This window comes from Sebastes umbrosus, chromosome 22, assembly GCF_015220745.1.
Source record: "Sebastes umbrosus isolate fSebUmb1 chromosome 22, fSebUmb1.pri, whole genome shotgun sequence".
NCBI classification, from domain to species: domain Eukaryota; kingdom Metazoa; phylum Chordata; class Actinopteri; order Perciformes; family Sebastidae; genus Sebastes; species Sebastes umbrosus.
In genome coordinates, this window is record NC_051290.1 from 11313697 (window position 1) to 11337789 (window position 24093).

Below are 24093 nucleotides of genomic sequence, written 5' to 3' on the forward strand. Positions count from 1 at the left end.
AATCACTCACCAGGACTTTCTTGTCCTCCAGGGAACACTTTCTATTTGGTAATGCCTACCGAGCAGGGAGAGAGCGCCACCGATGATCTCAACGACCCTTCCACACCAACCGCCAGCCACTTTCCTCAGCCTCTGGAGGAAGTGACATCACCACAGACGCAGCCGGAGGAGGAGACGACGCCCGCCTGCGGTCCAGAGCCCAACCAATCGGAGGCTATGCAACTGGAACAGGAGGAGGAAACGGGCCAATCGCAGGCCGGGCACCAGAGCCATGTGATCAAAAATGTAGATGAGATTTTCCACACGATCGAGGGGTTGACGAGCAAGTTGCGACAGCTGAAGGTGAGTTTGGGTTCAGGTGGCAACAAGGTGGCTGTTTGACTGGGGTGACGACCCCTCCGTGACCAGCAATTTTATTTTCAATTTTGGCTTCCAACAATTATGAAAAGAAGATAATCAAGATAAAACGATTATTCATTCCGTTTCTCAATGCTCCTCTCGTTTTGCCTTGTTATTAATCCAGTGCACCTCTCTTTACAGCGGTCCACTTTCGCCAGTTTTCGCTGACTTACTGACTGGAAAATGTTGAACATAGTTTACCAAAATGTAAATATATGTTTAGGAGTTTTCAGTAGGTTGTTGCAATGCACTACGACATATTTTGTCTAATTTATTTTGATCTAATTTATTTTTATATATTATTTTATATATTGAATATTTATGTTTAGTACTTTAGTGCAGTAATGTTAATTGATCTTATTTATTTTTATTTATTATTTTTGTTTTATGTATGTACATAAAATAAATTATATATAATACTATATATGTAGTATTATATATCATTTATTTTATTTATCACATGCTTTTACATTTATTTTATTTATTTAAATTGTGCGTACATAAAATAAATGATATATGATACTATATATATATAGTATCATATATTATTTATTTTATGTATCTCATTCTTTTACATTTATTTTTTATTTATTTTTTTCAGTTGAATTATATTTCAAGTTCAAGAAAATCCACTGTTAAAAAGACAATCAAAAGAAAAAAAGTTTAATAAATACATGGTGTTTCCAAAATCAACGAGTAATCGAGTTAAAAAATGGTGATCTCGGTATTTACCAAAATAATTGTAATCATGATTTATTTTATTTTATTTTATTAGATTTATTATAACACACAGAAAGGTCAAACCAATTTGAACGTTTTCTGCACAGTGACCACAAAGTGTCTCTTTTCCTTCACTTCTGTATTTTCTTACTAGTTCGAGAGGATTATTTGCTCCTTAGGAGGATGAATGTATCTAGAGAGAGATGAAACATGCATAGTTTGAAAACAGACTGCTTTGTTGTTTGTAATCATTTTCTCCATCTTCACCCGTTTACAGGAAATAGAGAAGTCCCATCACAAGCTTTTGAAAACCCTCAGAGAGCCCTTTGTCAATCAGGAGTCAGAGGACCAACAGTGTCACTCGGCAACCGTCTCCAGGACGCCGTCTCTGGATCGCGGCTCAGGAGACGGTGAGGGGGAAACTGAATCTTGGAACATTTACAAAACAATGCCCGACGATGCAGTTTCAAATAACATCTTTTTTTTCCTTGAACCCAACCAGGCAAAGAGGGCAGTCCGGCAGAGCCCAAGATTCAGTCGACGGGATTCTGACGTCGCCGCAGATCGGATTTACTCGCGGTCACTCGATCTTGATTGTTGGACGCACCCGTACGTACCTGTCGCTGTCAGACTCGGGCACCTCAGCCCCGCCTCCCCCCTCGCCCCCTCGTCCCTGCATGCACTGGCCAGCGGAACAGAGCCCAGGAAAGGACCGTAAGCTGTTTTTTCAGCACAACCTCTGACTTCTACCAGAGCGCGAGGGAGTCCAGGACGGAGCGAAGGAAAAGAGTATGAAGGAACAAAAAAAGGCATAAGACAAGTTGACTGGAGAAGAGAGAGGAAAAAAGTTGGAAAAGTGTAAAAGTTATGTGAAGGAAAAGGATGTCTTGCTTTAAAGAAGCTGGTTGAAGAAAAAACAGAGCAGAAAAGTGTTGAAATGTTAATTTAAAGGAAAAATCCGAGGGACCCATCACCCCTGCACTTTACCCACAATGCTTCCCTCTGTCGTGTATGTCCTCCACAGTGGACGCATCAGGGACTGGAGATGCCACTGGCTTTATATATATAGGGGCCGACGTTTGAGCCAAGATGGCCTCCGGGGGTCCCCGCCCCCCATCCACTGGTTGCTTTACACTGAGTTCACCTGCCACCACGGCCGAAGGACTGTGTCTATATAATTCAGGTTATTTGCACTGGGTAAGGAAACCATTATCACACACACACACATACATTCATTTAACCATTTCATTCATCTCAGACCATCATATCCCCAACACTGTGGGAGAAACACTAGTTCTTGTCATCGGGAGCAGTTGCAGCCACACTGACATATCTAAGCGATGTTCATTTTTTAAGTTCTGGAAACACTACTGCGCTGTTTACTACTGAAAATGCTGGCAGGTTTTTTTTTTATTTTCAGCGCTGCTTCAGAGGCGTACAGGGATCTCAGCGATTTAACTAAACGAAGCTCAGTGGATTCACACAGCTGTTTTCCGATCATGTAAAGATGTTTAGGATGTTTTGGGGGCAAAAAAGGTTCGAGACGGGCAATGTTGGCGACGAGTGTGAGGAAAGAGGACAAATACAGATTCAAACTTGAATTTTCACTGAAGACCTGTTTGTCGCTCGATCAAATTGCTGCCAAAATCTCGCCTCTGACATTGCCCGTCTACACTTTAAAGGTTCGACCGGGCATCCTGTAGCCCTCTCCCCAGTGTAATGTGTGTGTAAATAGCACGGTAAATACTGTGAACCAGCAACTTCTCCCTTCTCCCATCCAGCAGTCCTACCATACATGGTGTTTATATCCATCTAGCCCACATCCAAAACCCCCGCCCCCCCTCTGCACAGAACAACTTATATTTATTGGGAGAAACTCAAGCACATGGTCCAAGTAAAGAAACATTAAAAAACAATAACTGCTGCTGTATATGCAACTGTTAAATGAAGCAAAAATGTAATGGAATCGTTTGACATTTTGGGAAACACACTTATTTGCAAAGATCGATACAACTTTCATGTATGTACGGTAAATATGAAGCTACCGTCTGCAGCTGCTTAGTTAAGCTCAGCTTAGCTCTGTCGACAAAATCCACCAGCATCTCTAAAGTTGGGGACACACCAACTCGACGATGAAGGCCACCTGTTGCGTCGCCTAACGTTGCCTTTGTTTTGGGCAACAAGTTTCACCGGAAACACACCGCAAACACTACAACCAACGGCCAGTTTGCACGTACGTTCTGCAACCGCGTGAAGTGAAATAACTCTCCACATCAGCAGGCGGCGGTAGTCAGTATTCGTCATTCAAAAAGGGAAACCGGAAGACCGAGGACTGCGTGATATACAAGCCGCTGTTATGATACGTACATGAAACAAAGCGGCGTTTGCCGACCATTTTCGCACCACTCTCATTCCCCACTTCACCGCTTCATTCCAGACGGCCGTGTTGAAAATATCCGTGTATAGGAATGATCAGATGAGATGAAGATGAAAAATGAGAAGAGCCATCTGTGTTTTTCCTCTTGACTTTACTCGGCTCGCTTTCCTCACTTCCGTTGAACAAGCTGAACGGCCAATCAGGCTGAGGGAGTGATTTCTCTCACCGACGGGCTCCGCCGCCGATTCATCATGCCGAATTGGATGAAATACCTCAAAAGACGGGCAGACCAGAGCCGAAGTTGCGGGACACACCGCAAAAACAATTCTGGCGGACGCTCACCGACGACAACAAACTGTCCGACGGCCGACCGTCAGCCTTAAAAGCTCACTAATAAACACGTTATATCTCATTAGTTCTTAGCTCCGATCACACCGAGACACGTCGCTAGAAACGCGTCGCCCACAAAACCATTGTTTTCCTACGGTACGACGCACCTGTGCTCCTCTCATACGCCGCGTTTTTCCGGCTTTAAAATATTCTCAACCTCTCAGCGCCAGATGCATAGCCGCACCGCTCGTCGCTGTCAAACTTGACCCAGGCAGCCGATCAAATCAAGCAAGAGGGAGTAGTTACCACTTCCTTCCTGTTTTGATGCAGGTAGATGTGGTAGTTAGCTGTTGGACTGCGTTAGGGAAGGGGAAATTCATATCTCATGTTGTGATAGTTTCATGTAAGCTTCTGTCTTTGAGAGATAGAGAGCGAGAGAACACATTTTCCCGTTAAGAAAAACTAATTTTATCGCCTGGTTCGCCTTATGCCAAGAGGCGTTTTTGAAGCGTTCCGCGCCTCGATTTGATCCGCCCCTTAGTCTCTGCATGTTACTGCGCTTGAACGTATTGTTTTTACGTTACAGTGTTTTTGCAGATTAAACAAATAAGATATAACGTGTTCATTAGTGAGCTTTTAGAGGTGCTGGTTGATGGATTTTGTTACCTCAAGACAGAGCCACGCTAGCCGTTTCCCCCCCTTGTTCCGGTCTTTACACTAAGATAACTTACTTAAACACACGAGAGCAGATCTCATCTAACTCAGCAAAAAAAGCAAACTATCTCTGGATCATATGTAGGAGTAATTTAATATCCTTGACGTTCAGAATTTTTTTCGTACGCCTTCGTTGAGGCACATGTAACCAGCAAAGACTGACACTAAAGCCAAGTGCTTTTTATTTCTCAAACGCCATATATATCTTAAGCTCTAAAACACTCTAGACAGAAAATGTATTTAAACTGTTACAAAGGAGGGAACTTCTTCTTCTAGAGAAAAATCTTTTGTGTACCAGTTTAAATGTTTTTTTTTCTCTCTCATCAAGCTGGGAAGAATCACACTAGACTGGATTTTATTTGAGCTGGTTTCAAATACTAACTGAGGAGCGCTTTAGTGAGTACCCAGCAAAAACTGACAATACACTAGCAAACTGAACAAACCAGGAGCCAAGTATATACAGTATTTATATACACACTACCAGCCAGATTCTACTTTTAAAATGATATTTCACTGCCTGGTGGAAGGTTTTCACTCTTTAGCCAACACACACTGAAGGAGAAGTGTAACTTGGCTCACGTACGAACAAAAGAAATGACTTCAAATGAGAGCTACTGGGCGGGTGATTGTAGCAGCTTGGCCCCGTATGAACTTGAGGAAATTTGTGCTAAAATGTAAAAATGTTCTACCAAAGTGAAATATCTCTTCAGAGGTGTTGAAGGGAACAGTTTTTTTTTTTTCTCTCGACATTTTGGCTGCTGATTTTTCAAGCATCTCAGACCAGACGAAAAAAAAAAAATATTCCTTTTGTTTTAACACATTTCCGTGCCACGCTGTGGACACTCGGTCATCACATGCATAACATATGTGTTGTCCATAATTTGGCGCAAGAAATGCCAGATGGTCTGAGCCGGTTGTATCCCAGTCGTCTACTCGACAAATCTCTTTCCTCTTTATTTCCTCCCTCCTCTAACTACAGCATTTTTCATCTTCAATTTCTACCTCTACACTTCTGTTTCTTTGTATCTTTCTTCTTTTCATACATTTATCTTGTACATTGACATCAGCGTTGGAGCCGTAATTGGCCGTAAAAGAAAAAAAAAAAAAGCTATAACTTTTCCTTTTTTTAAAAAGATATTGCACAAACAAACTTCCCTGCACGGTGCAAACTACTGTATGCATACACACGTCTTTAACTATCATCTCATTGTCTTTTTATTTTTGCCTTTTTAAAAAAACAAACAAAAAAAAAACGTGTTCACTCATGTAATATAGAGAGATCAGACCCACTTGTTTTATATATGTTCATTTTTTTTTCTGTAAAGCCTTAGTCCTCGTATTTGATTTTATTTTTGTAGATATGATTATTAAAAAAAAAAAGGATGTATAAATTATTTTCTTCTCCCTTGTTTTTAAAAATTGGTGAGATTGTTTAGCTGCACAGAAGGAAAAAGAGAGCTCATGTCTCAGATTCATGTGTTTTGTGAGATTAAAAAGAAACTGGATAAAGAAAAGAAAATGTGGATCGTGAATTTTTTTAGTTGAATTGTCACCATTTAATGTTAAGTCTTATTTTATTTTTAGATTTAAACATGTCATATCGCCTAAATGTCATACTTGTAGCTACATTACGCATCATTTTATATATTTTTTTAACCATAATTAAGGATTTTCAACTTCTACCACATTTCTAAATCGTCCAATTTAAGAGAAATTGTTCAGAAATGACTGTCAGCAACAAACACTTGGTAAAATTGTATATTTAGTAAAAAAAATCTTATTTATTTATAATAGATTCCACCTAATTTTTCAAGGTTGTATCTAATATTGAACAGATTTCTTTACAGACCTACCTTCATCAGTTAATGAAATATTATGTGATTGTCTACATTTACTCCCTTGTATTTTGTACACCTGATTAAATGGTGTATTTCCACATGATAACTGCTACTAATTAAAGTAGACCACCTTATTCAATGCAACATTGTTTAGGTAGGCTGCATTAATATTTATATTTTTTGCCATTGTTCTAAATGTTTGTCTCGATCAGTAATGCTGCAAGAAAACAGTTTTTCAAGAGGAATTATTTTGATATAATATAACGTCAATGTCAAATCTTGAAAGCCCATTTTCACATTGTGTTAAGGAGAAAATATTGCAAATGTTTTAAACAGCTGAATTCAATTGTCAGCAGAGAAAATCATTCAGAAGTTGCTTTTGTCTCTGTCTGTTGTCACATTAATTATTAATAGGTTTAACCACTTCATGTAATATTTAAGGGCAGCTGATAAAAAACCAGCTGTACGAATTAAGGCTATAGAGTGCTGCAGGAATGAGTCCTAAAACCTAGAAATGAGTCAGCATTTTAGCACTATCAGTAAATTTTTATTTGATTATAATATCTTTTAAATTATTCTCTGCCTTTTTTGATAAAACCACTGTCCTCCTTGTTTCTATGCATTTATTCTAGGACTACAACAATTATATTGATTATCAGCCAGTCATTTTCTCAATTAATCGACTGAGAAACCACCTTTTGCCTGAAATTAGGTGTAGTTTGTAAAATTAGTTTTATTTTGAAAATCCAACCCGTAAAATATGTTTTATTTTGAAAATCACCCCCCCCGTAAAATGTCAGTTTTATTTTGAAAATCCCTCCTGTAAAATGTCTGTTTTATTTTAATAATCCCCCCTGTAAAATGTCAGTTTTATTTTGAAAATTACCCCCGTAAAATGTCACGTTATTTTGAAAATCCCCCCATAAAATGTGTGTTTTATTTTGAAAATCCCCCCATAAAATGTGTGTTTTATTTTGAAAATCACCCCGTAAAATGTTTGTTTTATTTTGAAAATCCCTCATAAAATGGCTGTTTTATTTTGAAAATCCCCCCGTAAAATGTCTGTTTTATTTTGAAAATCCCCCCGTAAAATGTTTGTTTTATTTTGAAAATCCCTCGTAAAATGGCTGTTTTATTTTGAAAAAAAACCCGTAAAATATTCGTTTTATTTTGAAAATCAAAACCGGAAGTTGTTGATGTCCTGTGTGTAACTTGACGGTGTGTGTCTCTCAGCCGGTGCTGCATGAGCTCACAGAGCCGCTCAGCTCAGCGGGGCTCCGCCACACAGCAGCAGATGCGGAGCCGGTTGGTGGAGCTACGAGCCTTTTGTGTTGCTTTTCGGGTTTAAGATGCGATTTAACAACCGAAAAACCAAACAAAACAAAGTGCTTTCACTAAAAAAAAGAAGCTTAGTTACACTCCCGGTGATGAATACTCGTGGAAACAGATGAGAGTCTGGAGAAAGTGAATTTTGGAGGCACTTTTTTGTTGCTCTGCTGCTCTGCTGCTCGGCTCTTTGTGCTGCAGCTTTCACCCTTTTTGGGATAGAAAGGTAAGACATTCCTGCATGCATTATGGGTATAACATGCGCTGTTAAGTGTGTGAGCATTTTGCATGATAACATGATGAAAAAACTTTAACATTTGCACCTCTTTTTTTCCCCACAAATGTTATTTCTTGTTTGGTGTCTGTTGGGAACTGGTGAGCTGGCAAAAAAAAAAAAACAGATTCACTAAAAGCTGTATTTTCACCACCAGTGTGAACGCGTCCACCTGGTTTCTACAGTCACTTTGGCACATTCACCCATTCCTATATATTAATTGTATCCATGCACTTTATCCATGTTGCACTTTTACGCACAGCCATGGTTTATATATCACTGTTGCGCATCATCACTTGATCCAGGGTGTGTTCTGCTTTGTCTCAGAGACCTCGCTGCGTTTCCACTTTGGTGTTAAATCGTCTTTAACACTTGATTCATTCATGCTGAGTGTGTGAGTGTTTGTAAAAGGAGAAGGCCTCGAAGCCTGCAGCTCGGCTTGCTTTTTAAGGAGTGTGTTATTGAGGCTGCAGCCACGCCTCACAGGCCCCACTGCCACCCTGAGGCCTGGAGGCCCCCTGGAGACACACATGGGGGTTTTATTTAGCCTGAGGCTGCAGAGAGGTCAACAATAATACAGTCAGATGAAATGTAATAATACAAGTTTAGTGACTTGTTTAAACTTGATAAACCTCATATGTCAAATACTTTTTTTTTTATGTATGTCCACAAAAACACTCAACTTCTACCGTTCCACAAGAGAAAGCATCTTAAAGGGACTATTTGTAACTTTCAGAAATGCTTGTTAACAGCGACACCTGTGGCCGTTAAGTCAACGAAAGTCAGCGTCGGGCTCGCGCTTGCTCGCTCTACATAGACATGAACGAGCATCGCTCAAAACAGTGAGGCGACACACGTCAGCTAAAACCACAATATCACTCTATATTTCACCTGCTTGGCAGTAATGTTAGCTGACCAGACGGAGGTCTCTCCATGAATCAATGCTGATCCTAGTGTTGGCTTTTCCTGCTTCAGCCTCCCGACCGCGGCCGGAGGGAGACACCGGCACCCGGTCAGAGACTTTAACGTTTCTCTCTGCGGAGCTCCGTCACTTCACAAGACACGGGAAACCTCTGTTGGTCTGGAGGAGCTGCAGCATTTATTTCTGCACAAACGTCCACTGTACATTCACTAGATATTCTCAGAGCTAAACTAACTCTTCTGCAGTGTGGAGTGAGCGTGCATGCACATGTAGAGGTGGAGCGAGACGGCGAGAACGCGCGCGGTGTGTGAGTGAAGGCAAGCAGGCAGCGGAGCAGAGACTCCGGCCACATGCGAGCGCGCATGGGATCCCGACCCGGTAGATTTATATGTGTAAAAAGTTACAAACAGTCCTTTTAACTGGATGCATACTGGTATGGTTTGGTACATTGCATCATATGACCACAAACTCCTGATGAGGACCGTGAAAACAGCATCTAAAATTATTTGATCACCACAGTTACAGGACATTTTCACCACAGGCTGCAGGAGGAAAGCATTTCATTGCAATTCACTGTACACTCTACTTTTAAATGCATATGACAACTTGAAACTTGAAATATTTTATATGACAATCACCTTCTGGACACATTATTTGACATTTTTTACAGTGTGGTAGCAGTTTTTTGACCTGGCCAGTGTGTTTCCACCCTGCACTGTGGAGTCCAGTGTAAATCAATCAGGTGGATTGATTACAGTGGGAGAGGTTCGTCAGTGTGATCGATGGGATTGACCGTCTCAGGCTGGACGGGAGAGAAGCAGAGCTGTTTATGTTTATGGCACAATAATACCAGATGTCTACCGATAGTGGATTTTTTAAAGGCCGATATAATACCGATAGTTTGGAGCAGTTGATTAATTGGCCGATATCTTCTTTACTTCTGCAGCAGCCTAGTTGGCTACTTTTGCATACGCTGTTCTTAATAAATCAGTGTTTTGTCACAAGACTTGCCAACCCTACCGATTTTCTCGGGTTTCCTCCCGGGGGTCATAATTCTCCCGTATTTCTCCCAATTTATAGCAAATTTTCACGATTTTTTTCCTTTTCGTTATCTTCTGTGCTCGCCACAGCGTGCGGCGCCCAAAGTTAGGCCTTCCCTGATGCAGCGAAAAGCCGTCGTGGTAATATGCAAGCCGTTGGAAATAACGCGTTTCAGAGCGCAGTGGTGACGTTGTCGCGTTACGTCTGAAAGGACCCTCAGTGAGTGAGAAATGGAGAGTACTAAGAGAAAAAGATACTCCAGCAGGAGCAAAAATAAATAAAAACTGATGAATATTAGTTTATGCCAGAGAGTCACACGCTAAGTTCACACCAGATGGGGGAATTATTCCGTTTTCTTTCCTGGAAGTTAAAGGTAAAATCAAAAGTTTGACATTAAAATGCTGTAGCAGTGTACTTTAGTTATTTTCACTCTTTTAAAGTCCACCAGAATGCAGGAAACAAAGTCTCTGAAACTTTCATTTTTCAAGGTTGGCAAGTATGCTTGTCACTCCAAATTTAATAATTTGTAAGAGAACATCCTGTAGTGTGATTTGATGGATTATTTATAGATCATTGGAAAATGTTCTATTTATTTACAATGGGTGATGGGCTGTTCTGTGGCCTACAGTATGACCGGCCAGGATTACCTCTGTTGCGCGTCTCGTACATTGTTAAAGGCCACTCTGGCGAACCATTAAAGTGGCAGTAAGCAGAATATTTTTGGCATCATTGGGCAAAAATTCCATAATAACCTTTCAGCATATTGTAATTCAAGTGTTCTGTTTTCAGGCTTTAATAAATCTAGCCCGTGACGGGAGACTTTGGCCAATCACAGGTTGTTTAGAGAGAGAGCGTTCCTATTGGCTGTTCATTCAACGGAGGCAGCTGTCAATCACTTGCAAACTCCGATTCACCCATTCACACACTGATGTCAGAGGCTGCTAAGGTGCCAACATTGCCCATCAGGATCTAATCTAAATACTCATTCACACACCGATGGCTATGCCTTCGGGAGCAATTTGGGGTTAAGTGTCTTGCTCAAGGACACATCGACATGTGACCTGGAGCAGCCGAGGATCGAACCAGCGACCTTCCGATTGGTGGACAACCTGCTCTACCCTCTGAGCCACAGCCGCCCGTAGAGAAAGATGTTTTTGAGAAGTGTTTTTAATGTTTCATTGTCTCTCCGGCCACGCTCGGGACATTAACGTTGTTTTTTACGCTCGGGCTCATTTTCTTGCTGGAAAACAACTCGTCTCCCAGGTGGCCGTTTTCTTGCCGGCTGCATCAGGTTTTCCTTCTCCATATTTAGCTGCACTCATTTCCCCTCTACCCTCACAAGCTTTCTAGAGGAGATGCATCCCCACAGTATGATGCTGGTACAGATAGTATGTTTGGGATGTTGTGCACCATTCAGCTTATCAAATAACATGTTTAGTCTGATGGCCAAACAGCTCAGTTTTGGTTTCATCACATCGTAGAACCTCGTTCCAGCTGACTTCAGAGACTCCACATGCTTTCTGGTCAAATGTAGATGCTATAGGAGTTTTTTTGTCGATGCATCAGTCTTCAAATCTCTTAGAGCTGCACAATTAATTGACATTTTATCGAAATCACAATATGGCCTACTGCAATTTTCAAATCTCAGGATGAGGAGGAAATCGCAAAATACCATTTTAAATTAATTATTGTTGTGCTGCAGAGATGTCCCAGGCAACACGTCATAATCTACAGACTTAAGAAAACATCTTTGTTTGCTACAGATCCCTGCAAAAATTACACCATAATCATTTTAATAAGTTTTTCCAATTGAAAATGAGAATAATTCTGTAAAAGTGATCATTCCCTCTAATATTGTATCGCAATGTCAGTCAAAATAATCGCAATTATATATTTTTTCAATGCAACTAACGGTTACTTTCATTATCGATTAATCTGACCATTATTTTATAGATTAATCAATCAATCGTTAGGTCTTTGAAATGTGTGAAAAATGTCCATCCTAGGTCCAAAAACAGAGAAAAGCAGAAAATCTCCTTATTTGAGAGGCTGAAAACAGCATTTTCTGCTATTTTTGCATAAAAAATGACTGTTCTCTGATTCCAGCTTCTTAAATGTGAATATTTTCTGGTTTCTTTACTCCTCTATGACAGTAAACTGAATATCTTTGATTTGTGGACAAAACAAGACATTTGAGGACGTCATCTTGAGCTTTGGGAAGAAATATTCACAATCTTCTGACATTTTATAGACCAAACAACTAATCGCTTAATCGAGAAAATAATCGACAATGAAAATAATCATTAGTAGCGGTTCTACTCGACACCAGGAATAAGAAACTGTGTATGAAGTATTGAAGATCCTTGGAATTGAAATGCATTTTCAGCACAGCCTCGTGTGCCTACTTATAGATCTGTCCCAGCTGAGAAGTCCATGTGTGAATCACATGAAAGCCATTAGTGGAGTGGACACTGTCCACTGTGGGAGACGGACGCAGGAGGTCATGGCACAAATTGAGAGCGTGAGGAGCTTTGCTATTACATTAAGAGTGTGTTTGTTCTACGGGGAATTCGGAAAGTACCTGTTTGTCAAAAATCACTGGACCTCATGCAACTTTCTTTGTACCGTGGGATCGTACGAGTGTTCCATATCAGATTTAGCAAACGCTCCTAACTTCAGATAACCGTGTAAATGGCCTGCGTAAACATGATGAAATGTAAATTAGCATTTGCCCGGTTCATCAGTCTCTATATAACTGGCTTCTGGCGGCCAAACGTTTATTACCGTGTCACTATTTGATCATTCGATGTCGGCTCTTCCTGTCACTGTGAAGCAGAATTCACAGAGCGGTGGATTGCTCACCCACTAATAAGGAACGTGTGCTGGGATTAGACCGTCGTGAGACAGGTTACCTACTGATGATGTGTTGTTGCAATAGTCATTCTGCCAATGCCAATATATCAGCACGCCGCTCTCTTCTAAAGGCGAAAGAAGTGATGGTACGTGTCCACAGGCTCCGTCCTTTCCACGCTTTCCATTCATTGTCTATGTAAGCAGTCGTGGCGGCGTGATTCATGAGACGGGTCGTCACGTTGGCCGCTCCTCATTTTGCATGAAGTTGAGGTCTAGGCTACTTTATGCAAATCCAACGCGATTCACCGCCTCCGTTAACTCCTGAGAAACTTTTAAACTAACTGTCGTCGATTTAATATAAAGACAGATTCAGCAAATGCCTAAAATGTTTTCAGAAACACATTTCGGTGAACTATTTTCGTGATATAAGAGAAGAAAGTTTCCAAACGAGCCGGGAGCAGCAGCCCACGAGGAAAAGCGTTTGTCCAATCAGATGTCGCGTGTCTAGTGGCAGCCCATCAAGCTTCCAATGCTGGGAAGCGAGGCTATCCCTCGCGATAAAAAACGCCCGAGTGGACACGTACCATCAGCCAGCCACGACGCGCCTGGTTAAACTTCCTGTTAACCTTATTATATACAGGTGAGGAAAAACTGTCATGGCCATTTTCAAAGGGGTCCCTTGACCTCTGACCTCAAGATATGTGAATGAAAATGGTTTCTATGGGTACCCACGAGTCTCCCCTTTACAGACATGCCCACTTTATGATAATCACATGCAGTTTGGAGCAAGTCATAGTCAAGTCAGCACACTGACACACTGACAGCTGTTGTTGTCTGTTGGGCTGCAGTTTGCCATGTTAGGATTTGAGCATATTTTTTATGTTAAATGCAGTACCTGTGAGGGTTTCTGGACAATATTTGTCATTGTTTTGTGTGGTTAATTGATTTACAATAATAAATATATACATACATTTTCATAAAGCAAGCATATTTGCCCACTCCCATGTTGATAAGAGTATTAAATACTTGACAAATCTCCCTTTAAGGTACATTTAGAACATGTAAACAATGTGTGAATGTAATGAAATGTACAATCCATCAGTGAAAAACGTTGGTTTGGATAATAGCACATGACTTCTACGACAGGTCTGGACTGTAAAACTCGTAAATTATGTTCGCACCTAAGAGAAAATTCTAAATACTATTAAATAAAATTGTTTTTTCAGAACAAATCTGTGATTGTTGCATGAGGCCCGTTGTGTACGGTCCAGCTGAACACTTAAAATGGAGGACAGAAACGGATGAATCGTAGCGGGGTAAATGATCAGTGTCTTCTGAGGTGTGTATTTGAGGGGAGAATGAGAGGAGGAGGGGGATGCAGGGTTGATGTTCTGGTTGCTGTGGCAACAACCCCCCTCCTGTCTTTTCTCACCCCTAGCCTCCCATTCATCCCCATTGTAGTAGCTAAGCTCTGTTGCCCTTGGAGACCACGGGGGACAGTTGGGGAATGTGGCGTCTGGGCCGAGTATGTATCACACATGGACCCAAAACAAAAGATAAACAAAATGCATTTGTGTAAAAGAGACTCGGAGGTCATACATGTTTCAGATTTGCTTGAGTTATTCACATATGAAACTGGAACATGTTGGAGCTGCTCTCCGCTCCTGCATGTCGTGCACTCTGGAGACTCTAAGCCCAGAATAGAAGGTGGCGTAATTGCCCTTTATTGGCTGAGAACACACTCGAGGCCAAATCACTCGCTCATAAAAACTCCCTCAAAAGAGGAAGAATGAAGACTTTCACACACCTCCGAGTGCCAACATTTAACAATGTCTCTCTCCTTGAGAGACTGAGATGCTTTTATTCCTGTCTGATATGACAAATGATCCCCCTCTCTCTCCTCATTCCTCTTTCTGCCTCCCGTCTGTTCACTCTCCTCTCTCTCTCTCTCTCACTGGCTTTTGCCTTTTTCCAAAACTCGCCATTTCTGTCATTTATCTTCTTCTCTCTCACCCCGTCTTCCTCTCCGTCTTTTTTCCCAGGCCTCCAAGATAGATTCCCTCAGGAGTAAAGTGGACTTGCTGCGCCTCCCTCTGGCTCTCTCCACCAAGTCCATCAGCAGCCGGAAGAGCCAGCTGGGCGTGGTCTGGGAGAAAGGCAGCGGCGGCGGCGGCGGCGGCTCGGGGAGAGGAGGTGCCTGGAAACCCCGCCCACCGCCGGCCTCCGACATGGACAACGAGTCGACGTACTCGGGCTACTCCTACAAGTCGTCCCACTCGCGAAGCTCCCGCAAACACAGGTAGAGGACCACAGGTTGTACTGTACTGTAAGGGAGGGCTGCAGCTAAGGATTATTTTCATTATCGGTTAATCTGATTCAATGTTTAGTCTATAAAATGTCAGAAAATAGTGAAAATTTAAAATGAATTAGTTAGTTAATTAGTTTCAGCTCTAGATTATACATAACCTGCCAGGACAGGCAGTTTGCAATAATCATTGTCTATCTATGTGGATAATAAACCATCCCTGACTTCTTCTCTCTCTAGGGATAGACGGGAGCGGCATCGCTCGAAGAGTCGCGACAACAGCATCCGTGCAGACAAATCGGTGACCATCCAGGCTCCCGGAGAGCCGCTGCTGGACGCCGAGTCCACGAGAGGAGACGACAGGGTCAGAGTTAGATTTTAATCCTTTTCTCTTCAGCTGCGTTCTGCTTCCGTTTATCTCCAACGCTCCTCTCTGCTCTCTCCTCAGGATGACAACTGGGGCGAGACGACCACGGTGGTCACCGGCACCTCCGTGGACAGCATTTCCAACGAGGACCTGACGCGGATGACTAAGGAAATAGAGGATTCTTCGCCGTTGGAGTGCCGCCGGTACCTCAGCCCGGCGTTGGGCGCCGTCCTGGGACTCTTCGCCCTGGTCACTCCTCTGGCCTTCTTGGCCCTCCCACAGCTCCTTTGGCGGGATTCGCTGGAGCCTTGCGGCACGCCATGCGAGGGCCTTTACATTTCTCTGGCCTTCAAGCTCCTGATCCTCCTCATCTCCACGTGGGCGCTGTTTCTCCGCCCGCCCCGAGCCACTCTGCCGCGCTTCTTCATCTTCCGCTGTCTGCTGCTGGCGTTGGTCTTCCTCTTCGTGGCGTCCTATTGGCTCTTCTACGGGGTGCGGGTGCTGGAGCCCAGAGAGACGGACTACAGGGGGATTGTGGGATACGCGGCGTCTCTGGTGGACGCGCTGCTGTTCATTCAGTACCTGGCGCTGGTGCTGCTGGAGGTCCGACACCTGCAGCCGGCTTTCTGTCTGAAGGTCGTGAGGACCACAGATGGAGCTAGTCGCTTCTACAACGTGGGACACCTCAGGTTAGTGCGTCTTTTGTTATTTTTAAATTATGTTATTTGTCCATTTTCAATTTGTTTTCATTTTAAATTTGAATTTTTTGGATTTTTTTATCAAACATTTTCCTTATGGATATCTCATTGCCATCATCAAGGCGTTATCTCTGCAGCAGGGTTGTTATGTAAGGGATAATGCACAGCGAGCCGGTCATTGTTGTGAAATAAACCCCGACGAGGCGATACAAGAGGTTTATTTCACAACAATGACCCGCTTGCTGTACATTATCCCGCTTATTACACAGCTACTTACCTAAGAAATCAATAATTTGACACAAAAAACGGTCAGCCAGAGTCCGACATTAGATCTGCGTCCATAGCAACGGTCTGTTATACATAGCAACAGTCTGCTATAAAGAAATAACAGACCGTAGAACGCCGTGATTGACCAATCAGAATCGAGTATTCAACAAAGCCGTGTAATAAATCATCAATCGTGCAGTCGATTATTTGTCTGTTTATTAGCAGGATATCTCAAGAACTGCCAAATAGATCTTAGCCATTTATAAAGCAACAAACCTTTTTCACTCATCACTCCTGAACTCTAAGGTCTAAACGCAAATAATGTTTCTTCTGAAACCCCATACCGATTCAAGCCAAATAATCAAAAATGATTAAAGCACAGCAATTAATAAATGCAAACACACAAAGCAAACATCAAAATCAAGAATACAGCAACTAATACATACTGTATGCATGCCAAAACAAACACCAAAATCAAGAATATTCTGAGACGCTGTCTCCACATAACGGAGCTAAACGTGCATATACACGACTATTTTTACACTTCAGGTCTATTTTCTTCTGTTTGTACACACATCCACTATACCAGGTGTATTTCCAAACATTAAAAGAACAAATACAGACCGATTGTGCAGCATTGGCAGAGGTTGCTCTCTTTTGAGTGTCGTCAAGTCTTTGAGATATGATGCTTTCATCAAGGATGCTTCGACATGTTGACTGGAGGAGCCGAGGATCGAACCGCTGATCTTCCTGTCAATTCAAAAAATATATTTTTCAACAAGCGGATCATTCCCTGCAGGTCAACTTTTCCCTTAAACTAGAAACTTTTTTCTGTCATGCGTGCAGCCCAGTGGGAGTGACTTTCACCACTTCCTCCATCTGCATGTTAACGTCATGAATCTGTCAGGTTGTAACAGGTGATATGCACCAATAACGTCACTTTGTTTTGAAATAACAACTTTCTTTCTCTCCCTCTGACTCTTTCGACGCAGTATTCAGCGGGCGGCGGTGTGGGTTCTGGACCAATACTACAGTGACTTCCCGGTCTACAACCCGGCTCTGCTCAACCTGCCCAAGTCCATCCTCTCCAAGAAGATGTCTGCCTTCAAGGTCTACAACCTGGGGGAAGGTAAACAGGATCTTGTGGAAGAGTATTTCATCTTTTAACCTGTTCCAATTCAACAAGCAATGAGACATCACACTACGTTAACAATAATATAATGATACATGTGAGCCTTACTTCCTAAATATAAGCAAATTAGTATGTAAATTCCCAAATTTATACATTGAAAAAAAAACAGCTATCATTTGCAGACATGCAAATAGGACGTTCTGCATTGCTCTGCTCGCAAAGTAGGTTAATTTAGTTGTTTCTGTCGACAGAGAACAGCACCAGTAACTCTACGGGTCAGTCCAGAACCATGGTCGCAGCCGCTGCTCGGAGAAGAGACAACTCCCACAACGAGTACTACTACGAGGAGGCGGAGGTGGAGCGGAGGGTCCGCAAACGTAAAGCCAGGTGAGCACACAGCCACACAAATATAGAGGGTCGTACTTTCTGAAAGTACAGGAACTTTCGGGGTGGGGTTTGCATGGATGACCGTCGCTGATTGGTCAAACACACACACACACACACACACACCCAGCGTCTCTGCTGCAATGGCTTCAACTCGTGTACCGCTTCATTCATAAACAAGGACCATTTTTAGGACGAGCGGAGAGCATTTCTCTCTGTTTGTTAACATTGAAAGTGAAGTTTTGTTGTCGCCGCCCAGACTCATTAAAAAAAGACGAGAGAAAAAGAGAGCGAGGGCGAGAGACAGACAGCGCGGCGAGGCTGTGAATGAAATGAAAAAGTAATTTTCTGAGTGTTTCGTGGCGGTTACGTTCTAAATCACAAATAAATAACCATCAAAACACTCAACAGATGATTTACTGTGTCATTTTCTTCCATTACATCCAACTTGTATCAGTAAATATCGTCGTAGTGAGACAAATCCTAACCATGTTGCTTTTTCATACTTCAGCGGACTAATTTGCCTAAAACGCAGACAACAGTGGGCTGAAGGAACCTTTTAGTTCCTTGAAAGGTCACTTTTGGTGGAAACCCGGCTATACATAGAAAGCACATACAGTATACAGATTGAATATGAAGGATGTGATGGACTGTAAATGATCTCCATGAGTCAATTGAGTAAAGGTTAGGCCTAATAAAATGACATCCGAGTATTAAAATGTATTGATATATATTTCATCAAGAGTCCCTTTTCACATTATGTGTTGTTATTTGACCCACTGTTGATACCAGACTGGTGGTGGCAGTAGAAGAAGCCTTCACCCACATCAAGCGTCACCAGGCCGACGAGACAACCGCGTCCTCCCCCAAACACCCGCGGGAGGTGATGGACCCCAGGGAGGCGGCCCAGGCCATCTTTGCCCCCATGGCGAGGGCCATGCAGAAGTACCTCCGCGCCACCAGGCAGCAGGCCTACCACAGCATGGAGAGCATCATCAACCACCTGCAGTTCTGCGTCACACACAACATGACCCCCAGGGTAAGGAGGGTAGCTTCAAGGGGTTTTATTGGTTTTATTTTATATTTGAAATTGACATCACTTCTATTCTGTTTCATTTATCGTATTTTTTTTTTTAGGGCTGTCAAAGTTAACACGATAATATTGCGTAATAAACTGTACATGGTCCCTTTTTAAATAAAATAAAAATAATAATTGCAAATTCATTTTAAAACCACTAATTTCTTTAACGCATTAACGGAACTTGCAATTTTTGAGGTTGTAGCGGGCTCAGTTTTAAAGCCAGAGTGAAGATATTGGCATCATATGAAACTAGAAAACCTAAAGAATCCACTGGTACGGTGTCATGCTAGCTTGTCACGAAGGAGGCGTAATAATAGATTTCCAATAATAAATATATACATACATTTGCATAAATTAAGCATATTTGCCCACTCCCATGTTGCTAAAAGTATTAAATACTTGACACATATCTCTTGAAGGTACATTTTGAACAGTTAAAAAATACGGGATTAATTTGAGATTAATTGCAATTCAATATTTTAATCGATTGGCAGCCCTTATTTTTTTAAAATTTTAATTCTCTCTTTTTATCTCATCACTTTTTTTAGATTTTTCTAGCTTTTAGTTTAAAGGTGCTATTGATAATATAAGCCACTAGATGTCGCATTCTCCCTTCCCTCGTTACATTGCATCTTCACAACGAATGGTTGCCAGTTCGTTGCACAACCTGCATATTTTATGGTTGAATGGAATGAATCTTTTCTGGTAGAGTACAATTAATTTTGCAACATGTAGCTATAGACCTACATTAGTTGTGTGTAATAAATAAAAAAACAGGATGACAATAATGTTCACTTATTCTGCAGCCTGATGGAGACACCAGCGTCGAACTCAGTCATTTATCCGTGTTGTCCACACTAACTGGCAACTTAGTGTTCGATGACAGAGATACCACATAATACCAACGTTGTTTTACTGTTGGCTCACAAGCCTTGCTAGAAGTGGGAACCAAACGTCCGCAGATATAAACAAAACTTTTTTTTTTTAGGAAAAGCCATACTTTTATTCGGCACCTTTCTAAAAGCTCTGTGGATGTAATTTTTCTTATTATTTTTCTTATTATTTGTCTATATAAAAATGTTATCAACATGACCTTTAATTTTTTTTCTCTGTATTGTTATCAGTTACAACAAAAGCTGGTTCGTTGTCTGCATTTATGAAGCTTTTATAGCATTTACACACATGTGTTCCTTCACTTTTAATAATCCAAAGTATATGTTAAACAATCATCTCACCTGAGGTTGACGCCGTTCGCTGTAAACTGTGATGAAAAGTGTCCTCTTAGAGCAGTAAACATATATTTTAAAACCGTGGAAATATCCAATTGGGTTGAAAATCAGTTTTATCTGCAGCTCTAAAAGTCATGCCAAATTTTCAACTTGAGTCAGTGCAACTATTTATAAACTGATTTGAGCATACTTTTCCTTCCCAGGCTTTCCTTGAGCGTTACCTCAGCCCCGGTCCCACCCTCCAGTACCTGGACACCAGCAGGGGGCGCCACTGGACACTAGTGAGCGAGGAGCCGGTGACTACAGCCCTGCGTCAAGGACAAGTCTTCTCCCTGAGACGCCTCGACTTCTCCCTGGTCGTCACGGTGACGCCCCTCCCCTTCCTGCGCCTGGGTGAGGAGTTCATCGACCCCAAAAAGCACAAGTTTGTCATGAAGCTCCAGTCAGAGACGTCTGTGTAGGAGGGTGATTAGTGCTACCTTTTAGTTATTTTTCACGATTACATTTGTTGACAAGGGTGACACCCAAATGACGTGGCTTAAACATAATGAAGTTAGAGTGAAGAAAAGGCGACAAATCATCTCTAACCTTTTTCTGTTCCTCAAACAAACATAAAAATAGACACTTAAGTGCTGACTGTACACTTCTGATACGTCAGACTGCTTCCAGTTTCCATGAAGTAGTAGTGCAGCTCAATCTTTTTCACAGCTATTCTCACTCGTCTGTTCCCCTTTTACTTGAACTTCTTGTTTGCTTGTCGAATTTGGCCTTTAGCGACTACAAACAGGCTGAATCAGGCTTTTACTTAAAAGGTCCCCTGGTCTTTTCTCACCTTTTGGACATACTCTCGATTCTCTGACTGAATCAAAGGGAGTCGAAACTGCTTTTTGAGCTGCTTCGTCTATTTTGGATTCCACTGGATTCCAGTTGACGAGTAAGAAAGGTGGACACGCATACTGAAAATATGAAGTAAGAAACACTGGATGGACTTGATGCACTGAGCGTTTTTTTCATGAGTGCATTGTTTTGTATTATTTCCTGCTCAGGTTTTGTGGGATCACTTCTCATTTCTGGAGAATTTACAGAAATGCACTACTGCACTGAGAAGAAATAACTTTCTAAGCACAATGTAGGTACAATACAGGACCAGTTTATGTTCAGTAACACACTGATAGCGGATGTTTTCAACTCTACATGTGAGAGGTTTGAATTGGACTTGATGAGCGCCCGCATGTTGGCAACGGAAGTGTTGTTTTGTCATCCAGACAAGTTCGCTAGCTTTAAACATTGAATTAAAAACAATTACCGTCATCAAAATGTCTGGTTGTTGCGTGTTCGGTTGTAAGAATCGATATTGCAACAGCGGACTCAAGTTGTACAAATTTCTGACAGGATTACGACCGTTTCAGAGCAACGGGTGTTTTGGTTTAACGAGTGACCGTGTTAACTGGTGACTCTCCGCCAAATACGTCTGTGGTTGCTCGTAGTAACTTGCGCAAATGTCAATTAAGGCTGCACGATTATGGCCAAAATGCCAATCACGATTATTTTGATGAATGTAGAGATCACGATTGTTTAAAAATTTAAATTTTTTTATTGCAATGTCACATTTAAACAAACAGCGTGCTTTCACTTCCATGTTGTGCTAAATTGTAACTGTCAAAAACTCCAAATGTTATCCTTTTACTTTGTTATCATTTATACTGTAGTTGCTATTTGCATAAAAACACAATTCAAATGATTAGGAAATAAATGACTATTTTTATTTAAATATTTTTCTTTGATTAAAGTTAAACATGTCTTATTTTTCTCTATTATCTATTTTATATTGCTCTGAAAACATCTCCTTGAAACAACTGGATTTATTCAAGTTTCGCACCAACAACTACATTTTACAAGATTACATTTGGACACATCATGATAACATGATAATTCAATACTCATTTTTACTGAATAGAGCTTGAACTCATCATAATGCAACCTCTGGTAACTCTGTTATTTAGCCAAGCAGGACTGTGCTGTCCACCATCTGCTAACAATATCCACCAAATACATGTATATATCTGGCCACTTGTAATGTCTTCAACTCACTCAGCACACGGATCTGGAAAGTCAATTTATTTAGGTTGCATTCGCGATCTTTGGTGGTTAATGCCCTCACATAGTTCGACAAGCTATTGCACTCCACCATACTTCCGTTGCCAAAATGCATGCTCACGCCTGCATACGTCATCATTGTTTGCAAACCATAAAAGGGTCTGTTCCTCCAATGTGCTTCTTCTTTTTGGCAGCTGGATGTTAATTACTGTCTTTGATATTTTGCAAAGAGAGTGTATGAATATGTGTGTGTGTGTGTGGTTGTGCATGGCTGCATCGCCAACCAGACAAAGTGGGCAACTGCGACCCAAAATCCCCCAGGTTCCCTCCACATGGGGTAATTTGATTAATTCAAATGTTTTCTATTTAGGATTTTTCACAGTTAATGTACAACACAAATTAAGATAGGTCGTTCGTTACCTATCCCCAGTTATGGCTAGAAAGGATCCCTCTTGTGTAAAACTCTTGCGAGAGTTCGTGTTCACGCGTTTACGTTCTGCAGTCCTTGAGTAATCATGTATCTCTACACTTGTAGGAGGGTTGTATTTGCAGTTCTGTGTGACATGTTAACATGCTAATTTGTTTTGGATTAAGGTTCTACTAATGTAATGAAGTCATGAAACAAGTTATTTTTTATTATCTTAAAGTTACGAGGAACTTTAATTTTGTGTTGATTTTGACCGTCTCTGTGGGTAAAAGCGGTAGTGTTTCCGAGCACCAGAGTCCCTTTAGAAAACCTAATATTTTACTGATTTTTCTGATTTTACAGACGAGTATTATCTGGGAAACATCACTTTACATGGAACTTAAATTAATGCAGTACCGAATTATGTTAAATCATGTTCACCGAATGAGTTAGTGTCGTAAGAAATCATAAATTATCTTCTAAGGAGTAGATGTTTACCGGAAAGCTTGGCACGGTTAAATTTAACAATATCAACAGAGGTAACTAGGAAACAGTTGACTTTATTTGCCTAGTCAGTCATTTAAAATTTAAACGTATCACACCGACTTTTCACAATTCACTCAGTTCTTTTGATAAATTTGTCAAGTTTCACAAAGCAGAAGTCTGATTTAATGAAATAACGTGCTATAAAAACTGCGTGGACGTGCTGACTAGTGGTGTTTCAGGATGTCAGAACAGTAACGTACTTTAGTTTATTTAACTTATTTCACGGAAGACTTGTTAACGATAAATATCAGCCGAAATGAAACGTCTTTCTTTACGAGTCATACAAAGTCATACGTTATTATTTAGGAGTAACATCTGTGTAACGGCGAACCCAGATCTGTTAAATTGAGCAATATGTTAACAGAGTCTGGCAGTCACCAGTCCAATGGGTATTTTTCGGAACAATGGGGTGTTGGATGGCAGTCCTTCATGTGTGTGACGTTATTGGTTGCATGTGAGGCGTTTCAGGACAGAGATCCGTTCACATTGATGTCAATGACGTTCACAGATCAGATCTGGGCAAAAAATCGGAATTGAGCATTAAGCCCTGTAACGTGAAGGTAGCCATAGAGTTGCTCTGATTACAACACATGAACCATGACATCATATTTACACAAGACGTATGCTTTCTAGCCATAACACTGCTAGCCTCAAGTTTATATTGTGGTCATATGCATTGTTGTGCTTCAAGGTAATTGACACAGAAACGGTCCCAAACGCATAGATATTCAGTTTATTATCCAGCATAGAAAATCAACATTATTCACATATGTTAAGCCAGAACCTG

At 41.3% G+C, this 24093-nt stretch overlaps 2 protein-coding genes across 10 annotated transcripts in view; both read left to right on the forward strand.

Moving 5' to 3' along the window:
- arhgef11 (Rho guanine nucleotide exchange factor (GEF) 11) overlaps nucleotides 1-6059 on the forward strand; it is a 29780-nt gene extending 23721 nt beyond the window's left edge. For all 9 annotated transcript variants that reach the window (XM_037758155.1, XM_037758161.1, XM_037758163.1 and 6 more), the window contains 3 exons: nucleotides 32-342; nucleotides 1397-1529; nucleotides 1622-6059. In XM_037758155.1, coding sequence (XP_037614083.1) covers nucleotides 32-342; nucleotides 1397-1529; nucleotides 1622-1671 — 494 coding nt within the window. In that variant the 3' untranslated portion in view covers nucleotides 1672-6059. The remainder of the gene's footprint in view (nucleotides 1-31; nucleotides 343-1396; nucleotides 1530-1621) is intronic.
- Nucleotides 6060-7475: 1416 nt separating this feature from the next.
- On the forward strand, nucleotides 7476-22032 carry vangl2 (VANGL planar cell polarity protein 2). Its single transcript, XM_037758197.1, has 8 exons — nucleotides 7476-7930; nucleotides 14837-15093; nucleotides 15340-15463; nucleotides 15548-16155; nucleotides 17424-17560; nucleotides 17815-17950; nucleotides 18740-18986; nucleotides 20461-22032. Exons 2-8 carry the CDS (start codon nucleotides 15023-15025, stop codon nucleotides 20716-20718), a joined length of 1581 nt encoding a protein of 526 aa, XP_037614125.1. The 5' UTR covers nucleotides 7476-7930; nucleotides 14837-15022; the 3' UTR covers nucleotides 20719-22032.
- Nucleotides 22033-24093: the final 2061 nt, after the last annotated feature.

What these genes read in the sequence shown, in the direction of transcription:
- vangl2 (XM_037758197.1), top strand. Translation starts at nt 15,023, where the DNA reads ATGGACAACGAGTCGACGTACTCGGGCTACTCCTACAAGTCGTCCCAC. An exon ending in GGTCTACAACCTGGGGGAAG is followed by an intron (nt 17,561 to 17,814) that starts GTAAACAGGATC and finishes TTCTGTCGACAG; the next exon opens with AGAACAGCACCAGTAACTCT. An exon ending in GTCCGCAAACGTAAAGCCAG is followed by an intron (nt 17,951 to 18,739) that starts GTGAGCACACAG and finishes TGTTGATACCAG; the next exon opens with ACTGGTGGTGGCAGTAGAAG.